Source organism: Macaca nemestrina, chromosome 5 (assembly GCF_043159975.1).
Source record: "Macaca nemestrina isolate mMacNem1 chromosome 5, mMacNem.hap1, whole genome shotgun sequence".
NCBI classification, from domain to species: domain Eukaryota; kingdom Metazoa; phylum Chordata; class Mammalia; order Primates; family Cercopithecidae; genus Macaca; species Macaca nemestrina.
In genome coordinates, this window is record NC_092129.1 from 34,511,590 (window position 1) to 34,537,401 (window position 25,812).

Here is a 25,812-nt window from a genome sequence, read left to right on the forward strand (position 1 = left end):
TTCTAATTTACCAGTAGAACTTAATTTTCATTATATTAAAAAGTACTTAATCAACCAAATCTTTTTTAATTAACCAATGTATTTAGGCAGTTTTAGTGTTTCTGTAAATTTCTTCCAAGGGTGTTAGTTTTACAGGGGCACAGTTCCTCATCAGTGTATTCATAGTTTGTTTACTGTCTGTACTTTGCACAGAGCAGAAATGAGTTTTACTGTCTCTCTAACAAGGCACTTTTTCCTGTGTGCTGTCAATGGGGGTTTTAATTGCAGAATCAAAGCTCATATTGCTGGCACTTTCATAACCACCCTATGCTGCCTTCCTTAAAAGATAAAAAATCTGCCAGGCGCGGTGGCTCACGCCTGTAATCCCAACACTTTGGGAGCCCGACGCGGGTGGATCACGAGGTCAGGAGATCGAGACCATCCTGGCTAACACAGTGAAACCCCGTCTGTACTAAAAAAAAAAAAAAAAGTTAGCCAGGCGTGGTGGCGGGTGCCTGTAGTCCCAGCTACTCAGGAGGCTGAGGCAGGAGAATGGCGTGAACCCGGGAGGCGGAGCTTGCAGTGAGCCGAGATCGCGCCACTGCACTCCAGCCTGGGCGCCAGAGCGAGACTCTGTCTCAAAAAAAAAAATATATATATATATATATATATATATATATATATATATATATAAAATCTTCGTTAGTAATTGGAATTCATAGTACCTTGACTGATTAGGTGAGCTCCAGGTTTTGTCACTTCCCCGGCCAATCATTTTGGAAGAAATTAACTGGAAGAATGGGAAAAATTGATGGGATACAAAAGTTCGTGTGATAAGTAATGTGAGAAAGAAGCAAAGGAGCCAGTGCCATATTTTCATGCTTACCTGTACATGGTCAGTTTACATTTTCTAAACTAGTAACTGATCAATACATCACAGGTTTTGGATGGACACATAAAATACATAAAATCAGCATGACATTTCTTATTGGGAGAATTGAAAGCCTTTGTGGAAGAAATGCATTTTTAGGGCAAAAAGACTCAGGAGAAAAATCTAGGCAATGGCTTAGTTTAGTTTCTCATTTGTGTGGATGTGTGTTTGAGGGAGTGTTACTTTCCTGTCCCTTTTCTTATGCTTATATTTTAGTTGTAACCATAGTAGGCACTTATTTTATATCAGGAGATACTTTAACTATATTAAAATGTGGTAAATATTTAATACAGTTATAAAAACTTAACTCATCTCAGTTTACATCCAATTCAACAAACCTTTATTGAATAATCAGGATATTTTTAAAAACATAGGACTGGCTATACAGAGCTATACCAACTTACCAAAATATGATCCCAATCACTTAGACCCTTGCTACTCAAAGTATGGTCCAAGCACTGGCATTTCTTGGGAATTGTTAGAAATATGGAATCTTAGGCCCCAATTCCTGCCCTCTGAACCAAAATCTGCATTGTAACAAGATCCTCACATAAATCAAATCCACATTAAATTTTGAAAAGCACTGTGTTAGAAGACCACAGTCTAAATACGGGAAGTAATTTCATAAGAAATGCTCTAACAGAGAACAAATACCAGAGGCCAATCAAAGAATGCAATTCTGGTTGCAGGGATTCACAGTAGTTTTGAATCTGCCCCTTACTACATTACACTTTCCACAAGATACATCAGCAGCTTCTAAAGCGTGCCCCTGGTCAAATACATTGGAGAAACAGTGCATAATGTATACCATAGTTTAGAGATGGCTTGTTCATAATAGTGTGTTAAAGATTTTAGCCAGGCATCGTGGCAGGTGCCTGTTGTCCCAGTTACTCAAGAGGCTGAGGCAGGAAGATTGCATGAGCCCAGGAGTTGAAGGCTGCAGTGAGCTTTGATTATACTACTGCACTCCAATCTGGGTGAATAAGTGAGATCCTGTTTCAGAATAAATAAGTAAACATTTGGAGAAATCCTGAAATAAATAAATCTGTTTTACTTAAACCCAGGATTCCACAAATAGACATGGAACACACTTTGAGAAACACTGCATGTTATGAGTTTGCAACGTTTTGCTTATGAAGTATTTTACTAGAGTTGTTCTGTACTCCATTAGCTTCTTTTTTTTCTTTTTATACTGAATATATTTAACCTTGAATATAAGTTTGAACAAAAAATAAAATTTAGCTCTGACACAATGTATGTAGTATTATAGAAATTCTGAGGCAAATTAATTCAACTGTTCTGTTAAAAATTATCCAGATCTGGATAGATAAAGTTGTCTTTGAACAAATAGTATGCTAAAGTCTGGCCTCCACATATCATTGAAATTAAGCCGGATCCTGCAAGTAAATGAAAGGGAAGTTTTGGTTAACTGTCAATAATGAATAATTCATTAGTGACATTATGAATAAGAACAATTGTCATGACTAAAATAATGTTTCTGAAACTGACATAGCATTTGAAACAGAATAGTTTATAGATTCAGCTAAAAGAGGTAGGTATGTAGTCTGAGGATGGTAAATTGTTGCAATTTAAAACTTCCTTCAGGGAATAGGTGCATGGTTCTGTCAAATGATATTAAGAAGTTCTTAAAACTCAGAAATCAAAGGCAATGGAGTCAAAGCACATGCCAAAGAATTCACGATTCTCAATTCTTTTAACTCTTCAATCTGCCTTTTGTTTGTGTTGTGGTTGTTTAGAATATATATTTTTTCTAAAGGGCTTTCCCTCTAATTATAAAAGGAAAGCATGTCCACTAACTTGGGAAATATTTCAAGTATAGAAAATATATTTTAAAAAGCAGAATCTCACCTCCCTGAGATTCTCAACTGTTTGGTTTTATGAAAATGTCTTTAGTTCTGATTTCATTGGCCCAGTGATTCTTGTTTGTTTTAAAATATTGATCTGGCCTTACACAATTTTCACAAATCTGCTGTTCTCTGTGTGGCAGTAATAGTATAACTCCCATAAAAGGTAAAGTTTCCTGAGTTAAGAACTCTGACAGGACTGCACGACTTCCTTGCACAAAGACACATGTCCAGAGTGAGACCATGAGATAGAATTTCCCAAATGTGTAGCCACTGTTCTCTTACATTTAAATTTTTCACTCAAAGAAGAAAAAAAAAAAAAAAAAGGCTAACTCAAATGTTACACTGCAACTTTTTTTTTTTTTTTTTTTTTTTTTTAAAGATGGAGTCTTGCTCTGTTGCCCAGGCTGGAGTGCAGTGGCGTGATCTTTGCTCACTGCAACCTCCGCCTCCCGGGTTCAAGTGATTCTCCTGCCTCAGCCCCCGAGTGGCTAGGATTACAGGTGTGTGCCACCATGCCTGACTAATTTTTATATTTTTAGTAGAGATCGATTTCTCCATGTTGCCCAGGCAGTTCTTGAACTCCTGACCTCAAGTGATCCACCTGCCTAGGCCTCCTAAAGTGCTGGGATTACAGGCGGGAGCCACAATGCCCAGCTGCAGCAACTGTTTTCTGAGTAATCCAACCATGATTATTGAAGAAAAATAGTCATCCAACTCTTTTAGCAAATTGAATTGGCCATTCCATTACACCTAACTTGACTCTTCTTGGCATCAAGGTGGCATATACCATGTAACTGAGCTGGCTAAAGCACGGTAAATTCTGTGGTATTAAAAATAAAACCCAAAAGTTATAAGTTCTTGTTTTTGGAGAGAAAAAGTCATTTCACTTAGGCTTACAGAATTTCTTACCAAACCTTTTCTGATTTATTAAAAATTTACATCTTTGAAAGACATACAAAATAAAACCTCAGTACTTTCTACATGTGTTTTCTGTACATACTAAATAATACTGGAGGAAATTACACATCTAAGACTTAACAGACATGCAAGGTAAGTGGAGAATAAACTCTAGTGAAGGAGCCAATAAATGACATAAATAATACGAGTACTCTAAACAGATAATGTGACTAGATGTTGTGATCATTGCGGTCAATACCTGGCTTAAGCGAAACAAAAAGCTTTAGGAAAGTTCATTTTCACCTGGTTAATTTCCTTACTAGGTATGTGGTTGATGAATTCAGTTCAATTTGTGAGAAAAAAAATGTAATTTCTTCTTGTACTGCTACCATAAAGACAGTGATGTCATACATGAAGAAAAGTGAAGGTGTCACAAATATATCCAGTGTGTTATTCTCTGTAATTTTTGAATGATAAAGTTTTTGAATTTTTTTGGTTTAATTACATGACCCACATAAAAATATTTCCCCCATCTTTATATATAAATATATATTTATATTATATAACTATTATGTAATATGCATATATTTATAATGCTAAATATATAACACACACACACACACACACACACATATATATATACACATATTGCTTACAAAAGGCAATTGTCTATATTCTTTTGGGACCCTCCCATGGTGAAGATTGAACAGCTTTCCTTGATAGTCTACTGGAGTGTGTTCTTTGTCAGGACCCCAAATACACATTACAAATTTGTATAAGATACAACTATATAATATATAATATATGTAATATATAATATACAAATTATATCATTACATGCCAAGAAAATCTCTGCTCCTTAATTTTATCTCATTTAATTCTCTCCATACTTACACAGCAAATATTTATTAATGCTCTACTATATGCCAGGCACGGCCCTGAGGACTGAATATTTTATTATGGACATTTTAGCTCTTAAGAGATTTTTTTAACACTTAAAAATGAAAATTAAGCCATTCCATAATTTTCCTTTCAAAGGTTAAGCAGCGTTTTCTATTTTCCAGTTGAGTATAGAAACAACTCCTTTGACCATTTGTATGTTCTTTCCCAAGGCATATCTTGTATGCTTGCCTCTGTGTGCTTTGAAAGCAATAGTCACAGAACTAGAAAGCAACAGGGAAGTCCTACTATGGCTTGTGATACTAACTGATCAATCCATCTTCTTTTCAGTTTCTTTTGACTCTTCACATTGTCTAAATGGTGTTCTCAATTTCTGTAAGCTCTGCTCTTAACCCTGTGCATTCTTTATCTTAGAGTGTGTACCCACTACAGAGGCAGCAACCATTACATCCGTGCAGTAGTAGCTTCAGGATTCTATGTAGAAGTGTCTCTGGGTGGCCATCTATGTTGAGGGAAAGGCTAGTTAGAGGACACACCTTAGTGACTCTGAAAATGCTCCTAAATGATCCAATTCTATAAGCTTCGGTTTTTACATTTGCTAAATTGGCATATAATACTTATCTCACAGGACTGTAATAAAGGTTAATGAGATAAATGCAATGTCCCTGGCTTATATTATGCATATCAATGAATGGTAAGTACTATTAATACTGTGTAGGCCATTAAAATTGAGTGGCAATTCCAGAGCATGTTTGGGTATGCATGCTGTTGTCAGAACAGATTGAAGATATTATACAAGATTATTGCCAAATCAATAAGAGTGATTAAAAAAAGATTTTATGACCTTTATATTTGAAAGCCAGATGCAACAGATTTAGAACTAAATGATTTTCATATTTGACAAATATTGAAATCTGTTAAGAAGCATAGAAGCATCCAACTTTGCTTTACAATTACTTTTATTTACTTTTTTATTTTTTAGAGATGGGGTCTCACTCTGTTGCCCAGGCTGGGGTGCAGTGGTGTCATCATAGCTCACTGTAGCCTCAAACTCCTGGGCTCAAGAGATCCTCCCACCTCAGCCTCCCAGGTAGCTCAGATTACTGGCATGAGCCACCATGCCAGCACTGTGTAGCAGTTTATTAACACAAGTAACTGTTAATATTGTAATGTTCTGTTTCTCTCCTAAATTTCTAATTACTGTTACATACTATGATTAAGGAAGAAAATAAGTAAAAGCGTGTGTAATCTCGTCTCCTGTATGTTCACTGTTTTGTGTCTTGATTTTCCTATTTCATAAAATAGAATTCTATGGAAAACATAATCCAATTTAGATTGGATTTCTTAAAAGTCAGACTGAGCTAAATGTGGTTGGCTACTTCAATTCTAGAAAATGATTTTAGAAAACAACAGGGGAGATTAAAGTTAAACACCTTGAAGAACTTCTCAATTGTTAAGAACTTGAAAATACTATGAAGACATAAAATTTATTGACTTTGTTTCAACTTATGCGTTGCATAAGGGAATAAAAAGACTCAGAACAATGTCTATGCTATTGCTGCTCCAACTGTGGTCTCTGGACTAGCAGTGCCAGCATAACCTGGGCCCTACCCAGACTCACTACCTTTTTGCAAGATCTTTAGGTGATTTGCATGCATTATGTACATTACAAATTGAGAAATTCTGCTCGGAGATATACTTCTAGGCTCTTTGTATTAATATGGGAAAAAAAGAGTGGAGGCTAATTTATCTTTGTATATTCTTATGTTCCTAGTTGTTTACCTGGAAGCTCTTTTCATACTTTGCTAGTTTCAATACACACTCATTTTTGTTGTGGTTTCCACTTCCTTCATCATAATTTTGTCTTCACCGAAGTATAGCTTGAGTCTTGACTATTTCACTGGAATTCTTCTACAGAGGGCAGTTCCCTCTAGCGATCTATAAATCAGGTTTCAACCTCTTTGTCCTACTAAAAATTCAACCTTTTGAGGATCCATAAATGTTATGAGAGGGCTTATTTAGATAAGTTGTGTACAATAAGAAGTTAGAGAAAACTGTGTCTTGGAACATAGGAATAAATAAAATATAGTCCCATAATAAGATGTGAGAGCATGAAGCTTTGTGAATAGATGAGGAAATGTCAGAGAAGGAAAGAAGAGGAACTGTATTGTTTGGCATCCGTTCTTTCATGTACCTGTAACTCATACTGTTTCTGAGTCTACCCAGTCTGCCTGTTTTTACAGTAGAATGTTTGATGCACCCATGAGCATATAATCAAGTGTGTATGTAGATTCCATTACAAGTGCAAAAATGGTCCCTAAAACACTTTTTAAAGAAAGTTATATCTATCTGCTCAAGTTTTGCTCCTCGTGGAAACTCAGTCCCTATTTCCTACTATAAAGGAAAAATGAGAGGAGAAGAAAGGGAGAAAAAACTGGTGCAGATCAGTCTTGGAGGCAAGCTAAGAAAATCCATGGCTTATTGAAGACTGTGCCAGAATATAGTCTTTACTGACTTTCACTCCAGCTCCTTCATTATTGACATCAACATCTGTTATTCCTCTGTAAATTCAAATTGTACCAGAAGCAGAAGTAGAGTATGCTATACTTTTTTTCCTTTTTCTTTTCTTCTCTCTTTTTTTTTTTTTTTTTTTTTTTTTTTTTTTGAGACATAGTCTGCTCTGTCTCTCCTAGGCTGAAGTGCAGGGGTGCAATCTCAACTCTATGCAACCTCTACCTCCCAGGTTCAAGCGATTCTCCTGCCTCAGCCTCCTGAGGAGCTGGGATTACAGGTGCCCACCACCACGCCATGGCTAATTTTTGTATTTTTAGTAGAGATGGAGTTTCACCATGTTGACCAGGCTTGTCTCAAACTCCTGACCTCAAGTGATCTGCCTGCCTTGGCCTCCCAAAGTGCTGGGATTACAGGCATGAGCCACCGCACTCGGCCACTATACGTCTTATATGTCTATTTAACGGATGTATTTTTGTTTCTAAATACATGTTAAGATTGCACCTTCTCTCCCATGGATGGTATCTGGGTTGGCCTGAGAGTATATTTGGGCCAAAAGAGACAATCAGTGGAGTCCATCTTCAGTAAAACTGTGTTTTTTTAAAAATTATCTTAGATATTATTATTATCTTAGAAAGGTAATGATTATAAAATCTATGAGAAAATAAAATATATTTCCACAGTTGTTCTATTTAACGTTGTTTCTGTGCATTAAAGAATCTAAACAAACAATTTCATTATACCTAAAGCAGCCCACCAATGTGATGTCAAGGGGAATTCCAACATAACTGCAATAGAAAAAAAATGTTTAATTTCAAAACATGCATTTTTATCTTTTACTCAAGACGAAATAATCCTGTTTGGTCAAAATATGTCCACCCAACAAGAAAAGGTTTATCCATGTTCACGAAATCAGGTAGCCCCCAGTTGTACTTCAGTCCTGGTCTAAAAGGTCACTTGTTAAGTCAAACCTTTACAACTCTTCTCCTAGAAATAATACTATGAATTGTGAGGTTCTCAGGTTAGCTCCCAAAGTTGATTTTAAGTGATCATCCTAAGGCCATCCTGAATCCTCAATGCCTAGTTCCCTCAGGAATTCCAAACCACTTCATGCTGAAGTAAGTCACTTCTGTCCAGTAGTCATTTGTTAACATTTTCTAAGTGCCACGTGTTAGATGATTAACTCATAACTTTTCTAGGTCCAGAACCTATAGCTCATCTCAACCCTGAGGATTGAACCACCTATACTCCAAGTCCTTTTACAAATATTGGTGGTTGTCTTGCAGAAAAAATTAAGCCCCAAAGTAAAGTAGAGCACTTCAGAAGTAGAGTGATGGGGGCAGGGCCTTCAGTGATTCTTTGAGTTACTGAGGGAGGGCTTGTGTCTGTGGAAACTGATACTAGGCCATGAATATACTGGCATTCTTTAATAGCAGTGAAGCTGGGAAGTTGTAATTCATTTGGAAATTGTGTGTTCTTCAGTTGGAGACAGATTGTACTGTTTTTGTTTGTTTGTTTGTTTTTTGTTTTTTGAGACAGAGTCTCACTCTGTCACCCAGGCTGGAGTGCAATGGTGCAGTCTCAGCTCACTGCAACCTCTGCCTCCTGGATTCAAGGGATTCTCCCTGCCTCAGCCTCCCAAGTAGCTGGGATTACAGGTGCCCGCTACCACGCCTGGCTAATTTTTGTATTTTTAGTAGAGATGGGTTTTCACCATGTTGATCAGGCTGGTCTTGAACTCCTGACCTCAGGTGATCTGTCCACCTCAGCCTCCCAAAGTGCTGGGATTACCGGCGTGAGCCACTGCACCTGGCAGAGACAGATTATACTATCAACAGATCAGGGCACTGAAAATATGACAGTGATTTAAGTTGGTCATAAGTAAGAATAAACTTTGAATTATAACCTGTGGTTGGTTATCACTCATATTTTGACTGATATGCTTTAAAAAATAAGGCAGTATAGTAAGGGAGAAAAAAATACAGTGGATGAGTAAATTTTGAGTGGATAGGCGAACAAATGGATGAAATAGTCACTTACTGAGTGAATATTATATACTAGACACATGTCAGACAATTTCTTATTATCTAATTGAAACCTCATCAGGTTTCCCACATTTTGTAGAGAAGGAAACTGATGTGAGAGATGTGACTTGGCCACAACTACCCACCTAGTAAAATGTAGGACTGGAATTTGTATCTATTTTCTTCTGACTCCAAAAATCATAGGTAGAAATAAAAACCACTTAATCTAAGAACTGGTATTTGTTTTAAAATAACTGTTGCTGGACAGGTGTCCATGAATCCCAGTTCCCAGTCTTTGATCAGTTTCTGCCCTCACGGAAGGGTTTTGGAGGAAAAATATGTCCTACAGGGCAAACCTTGCCAAGTTGGTGATAAGTTGAATGTGAAAGGGAAAGATCTCTATTTCAGTTTAGTTCTGAATCAGGTTGGATCTTGAAACAGAAAAATGATGCAGGGAAAACCAGGGTAATACAAATAAAGTTTAGCTAATAATAGTATTATACCAATGTTAATTCATTAGTTTTGACAATTGTACTATGGTTATATGAAATGCTAACATTAGGGGAAGCTGGGTGAAGGGTACATGGGAACTCTCAGTTATATTTTTGTAACTTTTCTGTAACTCTAAAATTATTTCAAAATAAAATATTTTTTAAAAAGTTTTAAAAAACCTCCCTGAGAAGAGCGGTAGAAAAAAATGTGGCTGGAAAGAGGGAGGAAGACCTTTCATCTTCAGTTTTTATCATTTAGCTATCATACAAGAATATGCAGACAACAAAGTTCTACTCAGGAAGTGGTTTACGTCCAACATCTGTTTTAATACATTTTCCTTGTTTCTGTTATTTCATTTTGCTTACCAGTTGAAGTGATGACAACATGAAGAATAGTTACTGAAATAGCATAATCCCAAACCCATTCTTCCACAACCGGAACAAAAAGCAATCCACAAACAAAGTAGGTGACCTCTGTTGAAACTAAAAGAACTGCAAATACAAGGAAGAATATAATTATTGGGGACTAGAGCAACTAACATTCTGATATACAACTAGTAATAAGACCAGGAAAGCTTACTCTGAGAAGAAATTTTGGTAAGAATTTTTTAAATGTTCCATTTCCTAACAATCCTCATATTTGGATAAAATGATTAACGCATTTTATCTTTTAACAATTTTTAGATTTGTAGAAAACCACAATATATCATTTCTGTTTCACATTCTTTGTATTTAACATTTTAGAAAGTGAAATACAATAAAGAAATGTTACAGTGTAACCAATATGTGCAAATCTGTAATTGTATTGCAAATCTCATTTTAAGCTTTATTAAAAACTAATGAAAAAATCCAGTTCTGAGTTTTGAGAAATGAAAAAAAAAATTAAACCAAATGTAAGAGTTTATTGAACTATAACATTTGTTTGATACCAAGCACTGCCTAACTTGGAAATGAGTTCCTTTGTGTCTTTGTAATAAAATGGTTCGTTCAGATCGTCACTTGGGAAACATAACTGATAACCATGAATGAAAGAAAGTCTCATAGATGACAGGTATGGATGGAGACACTCTCCTAAATCCACTAGTTGTGACAGAGTGGTTTACCTGAACACGTATGAAGAGCTAGATATTTACACGTGAGAACCACAAATCTCTAAGAGCCCTGAACACGTGATGGGTCAATCTTTTGCCTCTTGTCTTTGATATGGATCTTTAAGACTATCATGGTTTCAAAAGAGAAATCCATCAAACTTTAAAGTGACAAATATATGTGATACACCACCAAGGTCCCTTTGTAAATGATACCACTTTCCATAAAAATTACCTTTCCTCTTAAAACACAGAAAATAAGTGATATGTTCATATAATTCAGGGATAAATAAATCTAGGCAAACTCTAATATTTTTCAAAGCAAAAAATAAAATAATCACCTTATGTCCTACTGTGTAGAAGTAATTTATTATCCAGCAAGCCAGCAATTGCAGTCGGTAAGCGAGGTACCAAGGAAGCAAGCCCTAGGTGCAATCTTTTTAAAGGCCTCACACATATTCCTCTTCAATTCTATTTAATTTAACTTAACGGGTTTCAAAAGTTAAATACAGAATTCATACTAACTTCTTTTCTATTGCACAGGAATTCCTTTGATCAGTGGAGATCAGTTCAGCATGACCTGCCACCTAATATCCAAGAAAGAACTGTCCTGTTGTGTCATATTGACACCATCTCTTTCCATCACATTTCATTCCTCCCTCCCCCACTGGTTTACAGAATCACTACATTATTGTAGAGAAAGAGAGATGCCTCTTTTGTCAGCATTTAGAGATTTTATAGGTTAACTTGCAGCTGCTTGGAGATAGTGATTTTAGTCTTGCACAAGCTGTATTCATGTTTATTAATACAGAATACTTATGCTTTGTTCATGATAGGAAAGAAAGCATGACTTAAGGGAAGTAATACAAAATTTGAAGTCAAGATAACAGCATTCTAGTCTCGCTTTTACAGCTAAAGAGTCATAAGACCTTGTCTGGGCACGGTGGTTCACACCTGTAATTCCAGTACTTTGGGAGGCCGAGGTGGGAACATCACTTGAAGCTAGGAGTTCAAGGCCACCCTGGGAAACATATAGCAAGACTGTCTCTAAAAGAAATTGAAAAAAACTTAGCCTGGCATAATAGTTTCCCCCATAGTCCTAGCTACTCAGGAGGCTGAGATGGGAGGATCTCTTGAGTGCAGGAGTTTGAGATTACAATAAGCTATGATCGTGCCACTGCACTGCACTCCAGACCAGGTGACAGAGTGAATCTCTGTCTCTTAAAAAAAAAAAAAAAAAGAGTTATGGAGTCGGTTCCAAGATGGCCGAATAGGAACAGCTCTTGTCTGCAGCTCCCAGCGAGACTGACGCAGAAGGCAGGTGATTTCTGCATTTCCAACTAAAGAACCTGGTTCATTTCACTGGGACTGGTTGGACAGTGGCTGCAGCCCACAGAGGGTGAGCAGGGCAGGGCATCGCCTCACCTGGGAAGTGCAAGGGGTTGGGGGATTTCCCTCTCCTAGCTAAAGGAAGCCATGACAGACTGTATCTGGAGAAACAGTACACTCCTGACAAAATACTGTGCTATTCCCACAGTCTTAGCAACCAGCAGACCAGGAGATACCCTCCCCTGCCTAGCTTGGCAGATTCCACACCCACGGAGCCTTGCTCACTGCTAGTGCAGCAGTCTGAGATAGACCTGTGACACTGCATCTTGATGGGGGGAGGGGTGTCTGCCATTGCTGAGGCTTGAGTAGCTCACAGTGTAAACAAAGAGGCCTGGAAGCATGAACTGGTGGAGCCCACTGCAGCTCAGCAAGGCCTGCTGCCTCTATAGATTCCACCTCTGTGGACAGGGCATAGTAGAACAAAAGGCAGCAGTCAGCTTCTGCAGACTTAAACGTCCCTGTCTGACAGTTCTGAAGAGAGCAGTGGTTCTCTCAGCATGGTGTTCAAGCTCTAAGAACAGACAGACTGCCTCCTCAAATGGGTCCCTGACTGCCATGTAGCCTGACTGGGAAACACCTCCCAGTAGGGGCTGACAGACACCTCAAACAGGCAGGTGCCCCTCTGGGACAAAGCTTCCAGAGGAAGGATCAGGCAACAATATTTGCCATTCTGCAGCCTCCACTGGTGATACCCAGGCAAACAGGGTCTGGAGTGGACCTCCAGCAAACTCCAACAGACCTACAGCTGAGGGGTCTGACTGTTAGAGGAAAACTAACAAAGCAAAAAAAAAAATAGCATATATATCAACAAAAGGAACATCCACACCAAAACCCCATCTGTAGGTCACCAACATCAAAGACCAAAGGTAGATAAAACCACAAAGATGGGGAGAAACCAGAACAGAAAAGCTGAAAATTTTAAAAAACAGAGTGCCTCTTCTCCTCCAAAGGATCACAGCTTCTTGCCAGAGAGGGAACAAAACTGGATGGAGAATGAGTTTGATGAGTTGACAGAAGTAGGCTTCAGAAGACTGGCAATAACAAACTTCTCCGAGCTAAAGGAGCATGTTCTAACCCATTGCAACGAAGCTAAAAACCTTGAAAAAAGGTTAGATGAATGGTTAACTAGAATAAACAGTGTAGAGATGATGTTAAATGACCTGAAGGAGCTGAAAAACATGGAATGAGAACTTTGTGATGCATGCACCAGCTTCAATAGCCGATTTGATCAAGAGGAAGAAAGGGTATCAGTAGCTGAAGATCAATTAATGAAATAAAGCGAGAAGACAAGATTCAAGAAAAAAGACTGAAAAGAGATGAACAAAGCCTCCAAGAAATATGGGACTATATGAAAAGACCAGATATACGTTTGAAGGGTGTACCTGAAAGTGACGGGAGAATGGAACCAAGTTAGAAACCACACTCTTCAGGATATCATTCAGGAGAACTTCCCTAACCTAGCAAGGCAGACAAACATTCAAATTCAGAAAATACAGAGACACTACAAAGATAATCCTCAAGAAGAGCAATTCCAAGACACATAATCGTCAGATTCACCAAGGTTGAAATGAGGGAAAAAATGTTAAGGGCAGCCAGAGAGAAAGGACAAGTTACCCACAAAGGGAAGCCCATCAGACTAACAGTGGATCTCTTGGCAGAAACCCTACAAACCAGAAGAGAGTGGGGGGCCACTATGTAACATTCTTAAAGAAAAGTGTTTTCAACCCAGAATTTCGTATCCAGCCAAACTAAGCTTCATAAGTTAAGGAGAATTAAAATCCTTTACAGACAAGCAAATGCTGAGAGATTTTGTCACCACCAGGCCTGCCTTACAAGAGCTCCTGAAGGAAGCACTAAACATGGAAAGGAATAACCGGTACCAGCCACCGCAAAAACATGCCAAATGGTAAAGACCATCGACGCTATGAAGAAACTGCATCAATTAATGGGCAAAATAACCAGCTAACATCATAATGACAGGATTAAATTCAAACATAACAATATTAACCTTAAATGTAAATGGGCTAAATGCCCCAATTAAAAGATACAGACTGGCAAATTGGATAAAGAGTCAAGACCCATTGGTGTGCTGTATTCAGGAGACCCATCTCACATGCAAAAACGCACATAGGCTGAAAATAAAGGGATGGAGGAAGACCTACCAAGCAAATGGAAAGCAAAAAAGAGCAGGGGTTACAATCTTAGTCTCTGATAAAATAGACTTTAAACCAACAAAGATCAAAAGAGACAAAGAAGACCACTACATAATGCTAAAGGGATCAATTCAACAAGAAATGCTAACTATCCTAAATATATATGCACCCAATACAGGAGCCCCCAGATTCATAAAGCAACTCCTCAGAGACCTACAAAGAGACTTAGACTCCCACACAATAATATTGGGAGACTTTAACACCCCACTGTCAGTATTAGACAGGTCAACAAGACAGAAGGCTAACAAGGATACCCAGGACTTGAACTCAGCTCTGCACTAAGTGGACCTAATAGACATCTATAGAATTCTATACCCCAAATCAACAGAATATACATTCTTCTCAGCACCACATTGCAGTTATTCTAAAATCGACCACATAATTGGTAGTAAAACACTCCTCAGCAAATGTAAAAGAACAGAAATCACAACAAACTGTCTCTCAGACCACAGTGCAATCAAATTGGCACTCAGGATTAAGAAACTCACTCAAAACTGCACCACTATGTGGAAACTGAACAACCTGGTCCTGAATGACTACTGGGTACATAACAAAATGAAGGCAGAAATAAAGATGTTCTTTGAAACCAATAAGAACAAAGACACAGCATATCAGAATCTCTGGGACACATTTAAAGCAGTATGTAGAGGGAAATTTATAGCACTAAATGCCCACAAGAGAAAGCAAGAAAGATGTAAAGTCGACACCCTAACATCACAATTAAAATAACTAAAGAAGCAAGAACAAACACATTCAAAAGCTAGCAGAAGGCAAGAAACAACTAAGATCAGAGCAGAACTGAAGGAGATAGAGACATGAAAAACCCTTCAAAAAATCAGTGAATCCAGGAGCTGGTTTTTTGAAAAGATGAACAAAACAGACTGATAGCAACACTAATAAAGAAGTAAAGATAGAATAATCAAATAGACACAATAAAAAATGATAAAGGGGATATCACCACTGATCACACAGAAATACAAACTACCATCAGAGACTACTATAAACACCTCTACCCTAATAAACTAGAAAATCTAAAAGAAATGGATAAATTCCTGGACACATACACCCTCCCAAGACTAAACCAGGAAGAAGTTGAATCTCTGAATAGACAAATAACAGGTTCTGAAATTAAGGCAATAATTAATAACCTATCAACCAAAAAAAGTCCAGGACCAGATAGATTCACAGCCGAATTCTACCAGAGGTACAAAGAGGAGCTGGTATCATTCCTTCTGAAAGTATTCCAATCAATAGAAAAGAGAGAATCCTCCCTAACTCATTTCATGAGGCTAGCATCATCCTGATAACAAAGCCTGGTAGACACACAACAAAAAAAGAGAAATTTTGGCCAATATTTCTGATGAACATCAACGCAAAAATCCTCAATAAAATACTGTCAAACCGAATCCAGCAGCACATTAAAAAGTTTATCCACCAGGAACAAGTCGACTTCATCCCTGGGATACAAGGCTGGTTCAACATACTCAAATCAATAAACGTAATCCATCATGTAAACAGAACCAATGACAAAAACCACATGAGTATCTCAATAGGTGCAGAAAAGGCCTTTGACAAAATTCAACAGCCCTTCATGCTAAAAACTCTCAATAAATTCAGTATTGATGGAACGTATCTCAAAATAAAAAGAGCTATTTATGACAAACCCACAGCCAATATCATACTGAATGGGCAAAAACTGGAAGCATTCCCTTTGAAAACTGGCACAAGACAGGGATGCCCTCTCTCACCACTCCTATTCAACATAGTGTTGGAAGTTCTGGCTAGGGCAATCAGGCAAGAGAAAGAAATCAAGGGTATTCAATTAGGAAAAGAGGAAGTCAAATTGTCTGTGTTTGCAGATGACATGATCGAATATTTAGAAACCCCCATCGTCTCAGCCCAAAATCTCCTTAAACTGATAAGCAATTTCAGCAAAGTCTCAGGATATAAAATCAACATGCAAAAATCACAAGCATTCCTATACACCAAGAATAGACAAACAGAGACCCAAAACATGAGTGAATTCCCATTCACAATTGCTACAAAGACAATAAGGTACATAGGAATCCAACTTACAAGGGATATGAAGGACCTCTTCAAGGAGAACTACAAACCTCTGCTTAACGAAATAAAAGAGGACACAAACAAATGGAAGAACATTCCATGCTCATGAATAGGAAGAATCAATATCATGAAAATGGCCATACTACCCAAAGTAATTTATAGATTCAATGCTATACCCATCAAGCTACCAATGACTTTCTTCACAGAATTGGAAAAAACTACTCTAAAGTTCATATGGAACCAAAAGAAAGCCCACATAACCAAGACAATCCTAAGTAAAAAGAACAAAGCTGGAGGCATCACACTACCTGACTTCAAATTATACTCCAAGGCTACAGTAACCAAAACAGCATGGTACTGGTACCAAAACAGATATCTAGACCAATGGAACAGAACAGAGGCCTTGGAAATAACACCACACATCTACAACCATGTGATCTTTGACAAACCTGACAAAAACAAGAGATGGGGAAAGGATTCCCTATTTAATAAATGGTGGTAGGAGACCTAGCTAGCCATATGTAGAAAGCTGAAACTGGATCCCTTCCTTACGTCTTATACAAAAATTGACTCAAGATGGATAAAGACTTAAATGTAATACCTAACACCATAAAAACCCTAGAAGAAAACCTAGGCAATATCATTTAGGACATAGTCATGGGCAAAGACTTCATGACTAAAACACCAAAAGCAATGGCAAAAAAAGCCAAAATAGACAAATGGGATCTAATTAAACTAAAGAGCTTCTGCACAGCAAAAGAAACTATCATCAGAGTGTACAGGCAACCTACAGAATGGGAGAAAATTTTTGCAATCTATCCATCTGACAAAGGGCTAATATTCAGAATCTAGAAAGAACTTAAACAAATTTACAAGAAAAAAACAAACCCATCAAAAAGCGGGCAAAGTATATGAACAGACACTTCTCAAAAGAAGACATTTATGGAGCCAACAGACATATGAAAAAATGCTCATCATCACTGGTCATCAGAGAAATGCAAATCAAAACCACAATGAGATACCATCTCATGCCAGTTAGAATGGCAATCATTAAAAAGTCAGGAAACAACAGATTCTGCAAAGGATGTGAAGAAATAGGAACACTTTTATACATTGTTGGTGGGAGTGTAAGTTAGTTCCACCATTGTGGAAGACTGTGTGGCAATCCCTCAAGGATCTAGAACTAGAAATACCATTTGACCCAGCAATTCCATTACTGGGCATATACCCAAAGGATTATAAATCTTTCTATGATAAAGACACATGCACGTATACATTTATTGAGGCACTATTCACATAGCAAAGACTTGGAACCAACCCAAATGTCCATCAATGATAGACTGGATTAAGAAAATATGGCACATATACACCATGGAATACTATTCATCCTTAAAAAAGGATGAGTTCATGTTCTTTACAGGGATGTGGATGAAGCTGGAAACCATCATTCTAAGCAAACTATCACAAGAACAGAAAACCAAACACCACATGTTCTCACTCATAGGTGGGAGTTGAACAATGAGAACACATGGACACAGGGCGAGGAACATCACACTGGGGCCTGTCGGGGGGGTCGGGGGCTGGGGGTGAATAGCATTAGGAGAAATACCTAATGTAAATGACAAGTTGATGGGTTCAGCAAACCAACATGGCACATGTATACCTATGTAACAAACCTGCATATTGTGCACATGTACCCTAGAACTTAAAATATAATAATAATAATAAAGAGTTATAAGATGTTGAGCAGGATTTTAACTTTTAGATAAGTCTGTTTTCTTCTCCATAAATTGGAATATGGAGTATTATTTATCTCAAAAAGTTGTTGGGAGGATTTTAATGTAAAATGAAAGAAATTTGCAAACTATTCTCTGCGATGCAGAGGAAAGATACTAGTAATTGGAGTGTTTTAACTGGACTCACACTTTCCAGTGTCCTTGCTAAAACTGATCTCTTGGGTGACAAAATTATTGAAACCTACACAAAACCTGACCATAATAAATACATGCCAAAGTCTCTGAGATTACTCTTATATTTTATTAATATCTCTGAGATTAGACAAGTATAGATTCTCAGAGCAACAACTTTGAAGAGTTATGACATTTATCTCCCCAAGCCCAAAATTAAAGATTTAATAGGCTTAGGGTTTATTGATATCTTTGTACAAATGTTTGTGTTTCATGAGAGGAAAGGACGACTGTAAACTCTGCCAGGCATTTTGGGGATCTTCACTAATCCCTGCTATGTAAAAGATCATCACTGGTCTCCGCTATGAAAAAACACAGCCTTCTCCAATAAGCCTGTGATATTGCCTTTTCTTTAATGACTGACCCAAAGACTAGAATTAAATAATGACAATTGAGTGTTCAATCTCTCCCTCTACCCAAAACACACACATGGCCCATACCTGACTCTTTACTGGGACTATATTTTTTAATCGTTTGTGGATAGTGTTGGTAAAAGCTAGGGAAGTGCCTGAAAGAAAGTTAAGATAAAGTGTTAGACCTCTTGTATCTCAGAATCGAAGTATCTCGTTCTCACGTATGCTTTGCTATCCAAAATTGAATCAATAATGGCACCAAAAAAGGATACCCATTTGAGGAGGCTGTTCTAAAGCTTTTTATTTCAATTCAGTCACTCTAACTGAACAAGTTTCCTATACAAATTATACTAGAAATCCCATTTCACTGGCCTCCAGCAATTTTTCCATATTTGCATATTTGTACCCCAAAAAGATTCTCCAATGGTTTTCTAGTGAATTGTATGATTTAAGGAATTGACAACACATTAAAAAACAAGAATAGGGAAAAACTTAACAAAATATTAAGAGTAATTACTGTATATAGAATGTAAGTATGTGATTTATTTTACTTTTTTCTGCTTGTAGATATTTTCTAAACTTTCATTAATTAATATGTTTTATTTTATGATAGAACACATTAAAATTTTACTTTTCTAAAGATGTAGGAAACTCACCATGAAGAGCCCCCAAACAAGAATATTTTACATATATTCAAGGTACTTAGGTGTAATTATTAATATACATAAGGTTAATGAACATACTAGATATTAATTAATAACTATTCAACAAAAATGCCAAATTTAAAAGAGACAAATTTTGCCTTAGTGTATTCTTTCTTATTGTTTTTCTTCTGCAACAAGTTCTATACTATTTTGGGAAGAAAAATAAAACCAAGCAGAAATGTACAAAGTAGAAAATGAAAGTTCTCTGTCATCCCAAATGGGAGATAACAATTTGTTGCATAATTCTCCAGACTTCTTATCACTGACACCATGTATTTTACTTTATGCTACAAAAATGAAATTGTATTATATGAACTCTTTTGCTGTATTTAATTTTCTATTTTATATCTCACAAATATTTTTCTACATCAACACATTATTATTCGTCCTTTTCTTTAAAAATAATGAATAAAAATTCACCCCAATACAATGAAATGAAAATTTATATAAGAATTCTCCTTCCTTTTCTCCACTTATTCCATCTTATTCCACCTCCAAGGAATTACAACTTTAAAATTTTTGATAGCACTTTTCCTAATTAATTTTTGAAGTCAGATAAAATACATAGATGACTGTGAGATAGGCCTGATATTTAAAATTTTTTTATTAAAAAATTTATTTTTAATGGCATTTTGTTCACTAATTGATAAGAATTTTAAATTAAAACAATTACCTTTATAGTTTATGTTGAGCCATGAGGGATTTGTTTTGAAATCAAATGGTGCCAGGACATCCAACTCATGCACCCTAAAGATGTTATAAATGAAAACAGTTTACTCTGGATGAAGCAGTTCATAACTGCACATCAAAGCAACGCATATTACTATTCTCATACAAGGATAAGTTACTCCATTTACCCACATTATGGCACATTTCAAAACTAGCTGAAATGGGAAGAAATCACCAGTGAAGATAATAATCTCTATAGAATTTTTTTCTGACTCAAACGTCTCACTCTTCTTGCTAGAATTACAAGTTGTGGTAACAGTTACAGCAAACTTTCAGATCAATCATTAGGTGAATGCCGGGCGCGGTGGCTCACGCCTGTAATCCCAGCACTTTGGGAGGCCGAGGCGGGCGGATCACAAGGTCAGGAGATCGAGACCACGGTGAAACCCCGTCTCTACTAAAAACACAAAAAATTAGCCGGGCACGGTTGTGGGCGCCTGTAGTCCCAGCTACTCGGGAGGCTGAGGCAGGAGAATGGCGTGAACCCGGGAGGCGGAGCTTGCAGTGAGCCGAGATCGCGCCACTGCACTCCAGCCTGGGCGACAGAGCGAGACTCCGTCTCAAAAAAAAAAAAAAAAAAAAAAAAAAAAAAAAAAAAATCATTAGGTGAGAGGGAAAAAAGGTAACAAGGGACAAGGCAATGTCTAGCTACAAAATGTAAGCTCACTTTAGGGCCAAACCAGTAGTTCTACAGATGTAAAATAGGTTCACCCAAATGGTGCTATAACATATTTTTTAACATTAAGTGAGCTACTGTAGCAGTTAGAATTAATAAAATGCTAAATACATCTCATTATGGATATATTTTTGAAATGTAATGTTGAAAAAAGTTATAAAATGACACCTATTATATGATACCATTTATATAAAAAAAACTTACTAAGCAGAAAAAAATGAAGTGAGCTAAAAAGAAAGAGTTTTTAAAAACTGGCTGACTTGGATAACAGCCAAATAACATTTTGTCCACATTGTCTTCTTTGTCCAATTAAGTTCTACTTTAATTTTATTTGATGTCTCAGCTAGAATCTTGGTATTTCCTGCCATCAAACATGGAAGGAGAATGTAATACCATGGAGACAGCGGAGGCTTGAAAAACAACAAGATACAGGTTCTAATCCCGGTAGTGTTATAACCATGAACTTGGGCAAGTCACCTAACCTCTCTGGGCTCCAATTTCCTATCTGTAAATCGAAGAGATTAATCTCTGAGTTCCCTTCCTGTTCTAAAATCTGAGACTATAAAGCACACAACTGGACTTTATACTATACCCAAGTTTGTAGTTGTGTGCAGCTGGCCAACCAGTTTGCTGCCTCCTGAAGCTTTAAGGTCTAATTACTTCAAATTCCTCACCTCTGACTCATGTTAACTACAAACCCTTGAATGCTCAGAGAATCCTACAGAGTCTTGCCTTCTCCTTGCCCCCGGCATAGCCTCACCATCTCCAGTCCCAGCAAACAGGCTGAGGCTGCATGTGAGCGCCAGATACTTCCTCCATGGGCTTGCCTGCAAGCATGCTGAGTAACATTCTTTCCATTGCAAACACTGGTACCATTATGTTTTGATAGTTGCATATTGGTATTAATTTGCGCATTGAAATAGAATTCCTTGCTTGCACAATAAAATTCAATTGTGTAAGCACTCAATTTCTAAGAAATCATTTGTAAATACACATAATGAATCTCAAGGCAACCAATATATTGGCAGCCAAAATCTGTAGAGACAAAATTCAACCATAGCAAGACAAAAAATTACCTGAAAAAATAATGTTTTACACTTACATAAAAACAATACCATTAAAATACGTGTATTGTCCCATTTTGTCCTCATAATAACTCTTTTTTGGATTATTCCATTTGACAAACGAAGGCACTGAAATAGGAGATACACTGTGGTTTGGTCAAGATGATTCAGAAAGTTAGTAAGAACTTGGGTCTCTTGCCTCCCAAAAGCTATCTCCAACCTAACAGAAATTATTTAAATTGGATGTGGATGATCGTTAAGCGCCTTTCTTGTTCAAGCCTTCTCTGATTCAATACCAGACCAGGGAGTAATGGGTTCACTTTCTTTCCATGAACATCCTCCAAAGAGGTAAGAGAAACAGTCCTAACTGATTCTATCCACTTCAATTCATGATTGTTACTTTTATCATTTTCAGAGATAGAACATTTGCCTATTTTCACTTAAATAATGAAAGTAGGCTGGATGCAGTGGTTCATGCCTGTAATCCTAGCACTTTGGGAGACCAAGGCAGGAGGATCATTTGAGGCCAGGGGTTCAAGACCAGCCTAGGCAACATAGTGAGACCTTATCTCTACCAAAAAATAAAAAATAAACAAAAGTAAGAAACTATGTCTTAAAAAAAAATCCACATCCTCTAATCCATAAAGACATATGAAACGTTAACTATAAAAGTCTTTCCTATTCAATGTTAGCTTTTTAATTCTGTTTGAAGACAATGTGCTACTTACTCAAACAACATGCACCCCGTGCTCAGGGACACATAGTACACGGTGTAGAACAGGATGACACACAGAAGAAGCTTCTGCAAAACAACCTGTGGAGAAAACAGATGTGAGGTCCAAGAGCTTGGGATTTTTCACATGGTCTTTGGTAACTAGTTTGGCAAAAGATGATGAATGATTACTAGATAGTGCTGGCTAGCCTTGTATTGCTTAAGGACCCACGGGATGGGAAGGACTTCAAAGTGTCCATCTTGGAGCTTCTTCGGCGGTATAATTTTCTTAAGTGTCATGTGTCTTGGGTTTGGTTTATCCTTCCTACCATGTATTGAAATCAGTTAGTTTTTCTTTTCATTTGAACATTAATAGCCTCTAGATATTTCTAGATGATTGCTTTCATTTCGATCCAAAATAAGATGAATAATATATAGTCTCTATATTAGTATGTGTTTTCAACCATTAAACTTTTCTTATTTCTGTTAATATTAAAATTCAAATAACATTTTAATTTTTTAGTACATTCACTTACTATAAAATTTTCCTTGTGTAATCCAAAAACATGAGGATTGTACTACATACCCAGAAAACCTACAAATACTAAATCTGTGTAAGACATTTGGCACTATTTTTTAAATTAAATTATAATTTGTGAGACAATATATTTGTTGACAAATTTTATATAGAGATACACTGACTTTTCCTGACAAATTTATAAAACACTACATATTTTTAAAATGTTGCTAGCTGAAGAGGTTACCATCTCACACATTTGCACCAAGAATTAATGCAATATACAAATCCATATCACTTACGCTCCATTCACTGGAACAAACTTCCTAAATGCCAATATTTGTATTTTAACTTGACAAAATGACTCTAAACCTCAGCTGTGATAATAATATAATCTTGCCAGTCATAATAATAATGGCAAGAACCACAGTTACTTTTGCACCAACCTATAGAAAGATGAGAACAGGTAAATTCCAAATAATATTATCAAAAAACCCACATAATACCACAATAATTAAACCTCTGTACAAGAATTTACAGAGCAATTTGGTAAAACACAATAGATGGTCCTGAAATGGACTCTTCCACATCTGAGACCTAAGAAAGAAGCACTGCAGATTAATGAGAATTGGAAAGATTATTTGACAAATGGTCCTGTGAAAATAGTCTAACTTCTAAACAGAAAAATCCCATTAGATTCCAGTCTTGTACCAGACACCACAATAAATTTCAAGGGGATTATAGGCTTAAATGCCAAGGAATAGGTTGGGAGAAAATATTTCCAATATATATCACAGGAAAAGGATTGATATCTATAATATATAAACTCACACAAATGTTAGAAAAAGACAAACCAATAGAAAAATGGACAAAGTATATAAATAGGCAATTCACATGAAGAAACACTTAAAAAGCCAACAAACAATCAAAAATGTGCCAAACTTCGCTATTAACCTTTTCAAAGATATCCTTATGACTATAATAAAGGTCGCAGCATTTCACATGAGAAATGCTCAATTTACTCAGTTTATTCTTTTATTTTAGAATCTTAAAGCCATTTTTGCTTAACCCACACTCCAGCACTTTAGATTTATTATTATTTTTACTTGAATGACCAATTCACCAAACTGACCACATATTTTCACTTGCCTAGGTACAGAAGGAGCCCACAGCTAGAGGCAGGAGGAGAAGCTAGTTAGCAGAGAGTAGACCACAACCAAGTGGCTGAATGGACCAAATTTACAGATCTACCAAGAACCTACTTCTTTCAACTATTTTTAAATGGGTAGGATGTGAAGCCTGACAGGGCCATGAGAAAACAGGACTCCAAGGTTCTGGGACCTTCAGAGTCTTCCCCCATCCCTTGCTCCCACACCATCCTCAACACCCCCTACTCTTTGCCTATGTCCACCCCCAGCCTTGCTCACCAAGTCTCATCTCTCTTCGCTGATTCTTATCCCCAGTTCACCCTCAGGATCTCACATTCCTTGTCTCTGTTTTTTGGTGTTTTTTTTTTGGTTTTTTTTTGAGACAGAGTTTCGCTCTTGTTGCCCAGGCTGGAGTGCAATGGCACTATCACGGCTCACCACAACCTCAGTCTCCCAGGTTCAAGCAATTCTCCTGCCTCAGCCTCCCTAGTAGCTGGGATTACAGGCATGCACCACCAAGCCCAGCTAATTTTGTATTTTTAATAGAGTCGAGGTTTCTCCATGTTGGCCAGGCTAGTCTCAAACTCGCCTGCCTCGGCCTCCCACAGTGCTGGGATTACAGGCATGAGCCACCCCGTGCCTGGCCTTCACATTCCTTGTCTCTTAATCTCTCCTCCCTTATGACCTTCAGTCTCTCCTTCCTCAACCCTTGGTCCCCTCCTGTCCATGCTCCTCATTCTCTCCCTAAGACCTGCATAGCCTGTGGTTCCATGATAGCTGACACAACATGATTTTTTAAAAGGAATGTGTACAAAAGAGACCTTCTTCCCACAGCTGTCTTTCTTTTATCAGAGAATAAAAATCCTTCCTAGAAGCTGCAAACAGCCTTCCCATTATGTCTCATTGTCCGCCACAGGGCCACATGTCCACTTACTGAACAATCACAGGTAGAGTAAAAGGGTTTACCATGGCAGCTTTATGACATCATGACTGCGCTTCCGGGGACAGGCACCTACTGCCTCAATAAAAGAAAAATTGGAGTTCTATTAGCAGGGAAGAAGGAGTTGGGCAGGAAACTACATCTTCCACTGGGAAGGAATCAATACGGAAATAGCTAAAAGCCCTCATTTTGTAGCAAAGAGTCTTTGAAGGTCAAAAGAAAATGTGGAGGTATTGCCTGAGTTGAGGCCCATGCATCGACTGGCTCAATTCTTCCCCAACTGCTGGAATAAGAATTTGCTGCTGGGAGATGGGTATGTAAAACGGAGCAGCTGGGAGCTTCTTCAGCACTATAATTTTTTTAAGAGTCATGTGTCTTTGGGTTTGCTTTATTCTTCCTACCATGTATTGATATATCAATTGTTTTTCTTTTAATTTGAGCATGAATAGCCTTTAGATCTTTCTAGATGATTGCTTTGTTTCATTTCAATCCAAAGTAAGATGAATAATATATAGTCTCTATACTAACACGTATTTTCAACCATGAAACTATTCTTATCTCTGTTAATATTAAAATTTAAATAACATTTTAATGTTTTAATACATTCACTTACTATAAAATTTCCCTTGTATAATCCAAACGTGAGG

At 37.2% G+C, this 25,812-nt stretch overlaps 1 protein-coding gene across 6 annotated transcripts in view; it reads right to left on the reverse strand.

Annotated features, from left to right (window-relative positions):
* LOC105465596 (transmembrane protein 244) overlaps positions 1-25,812 on the reverse strand; it is a 43,169-nt gene that overhangs the window by 4,901 nt on the left and 12,456 nt on the right. The window contains exons 1-6 of one of the 6 annotated variants that reach the window (XM_011714099.3): positions 25,047-25,177; positions 22,577-22,662; positions 20,053-20,126; positions 9,968-10,093; positions 7,830-7,874; positions 4,283-5,077 (exon numbers count right to left, since the gene is read on the reverse strand). In XM_011714099.3, coding sequence (XP_011712401.2) covers positions 4,986-5,077; positions 7,830-7,874; positions 9,968-10,093; positions 20,053-20,126; positions 22,577-22,587 — 348 coding nt within the window. In that variant the 5' untranslated portion in view covers positions 22,588-22,662; positions 25,047-25,177 and the 3' untranslated portion in view covers positions 4,283-4,985. The other 5 variants (XM_071096452.1, XM_071096453.1, XM_071096449.1 and 2 more) reach the window with 5 other exon arrangements.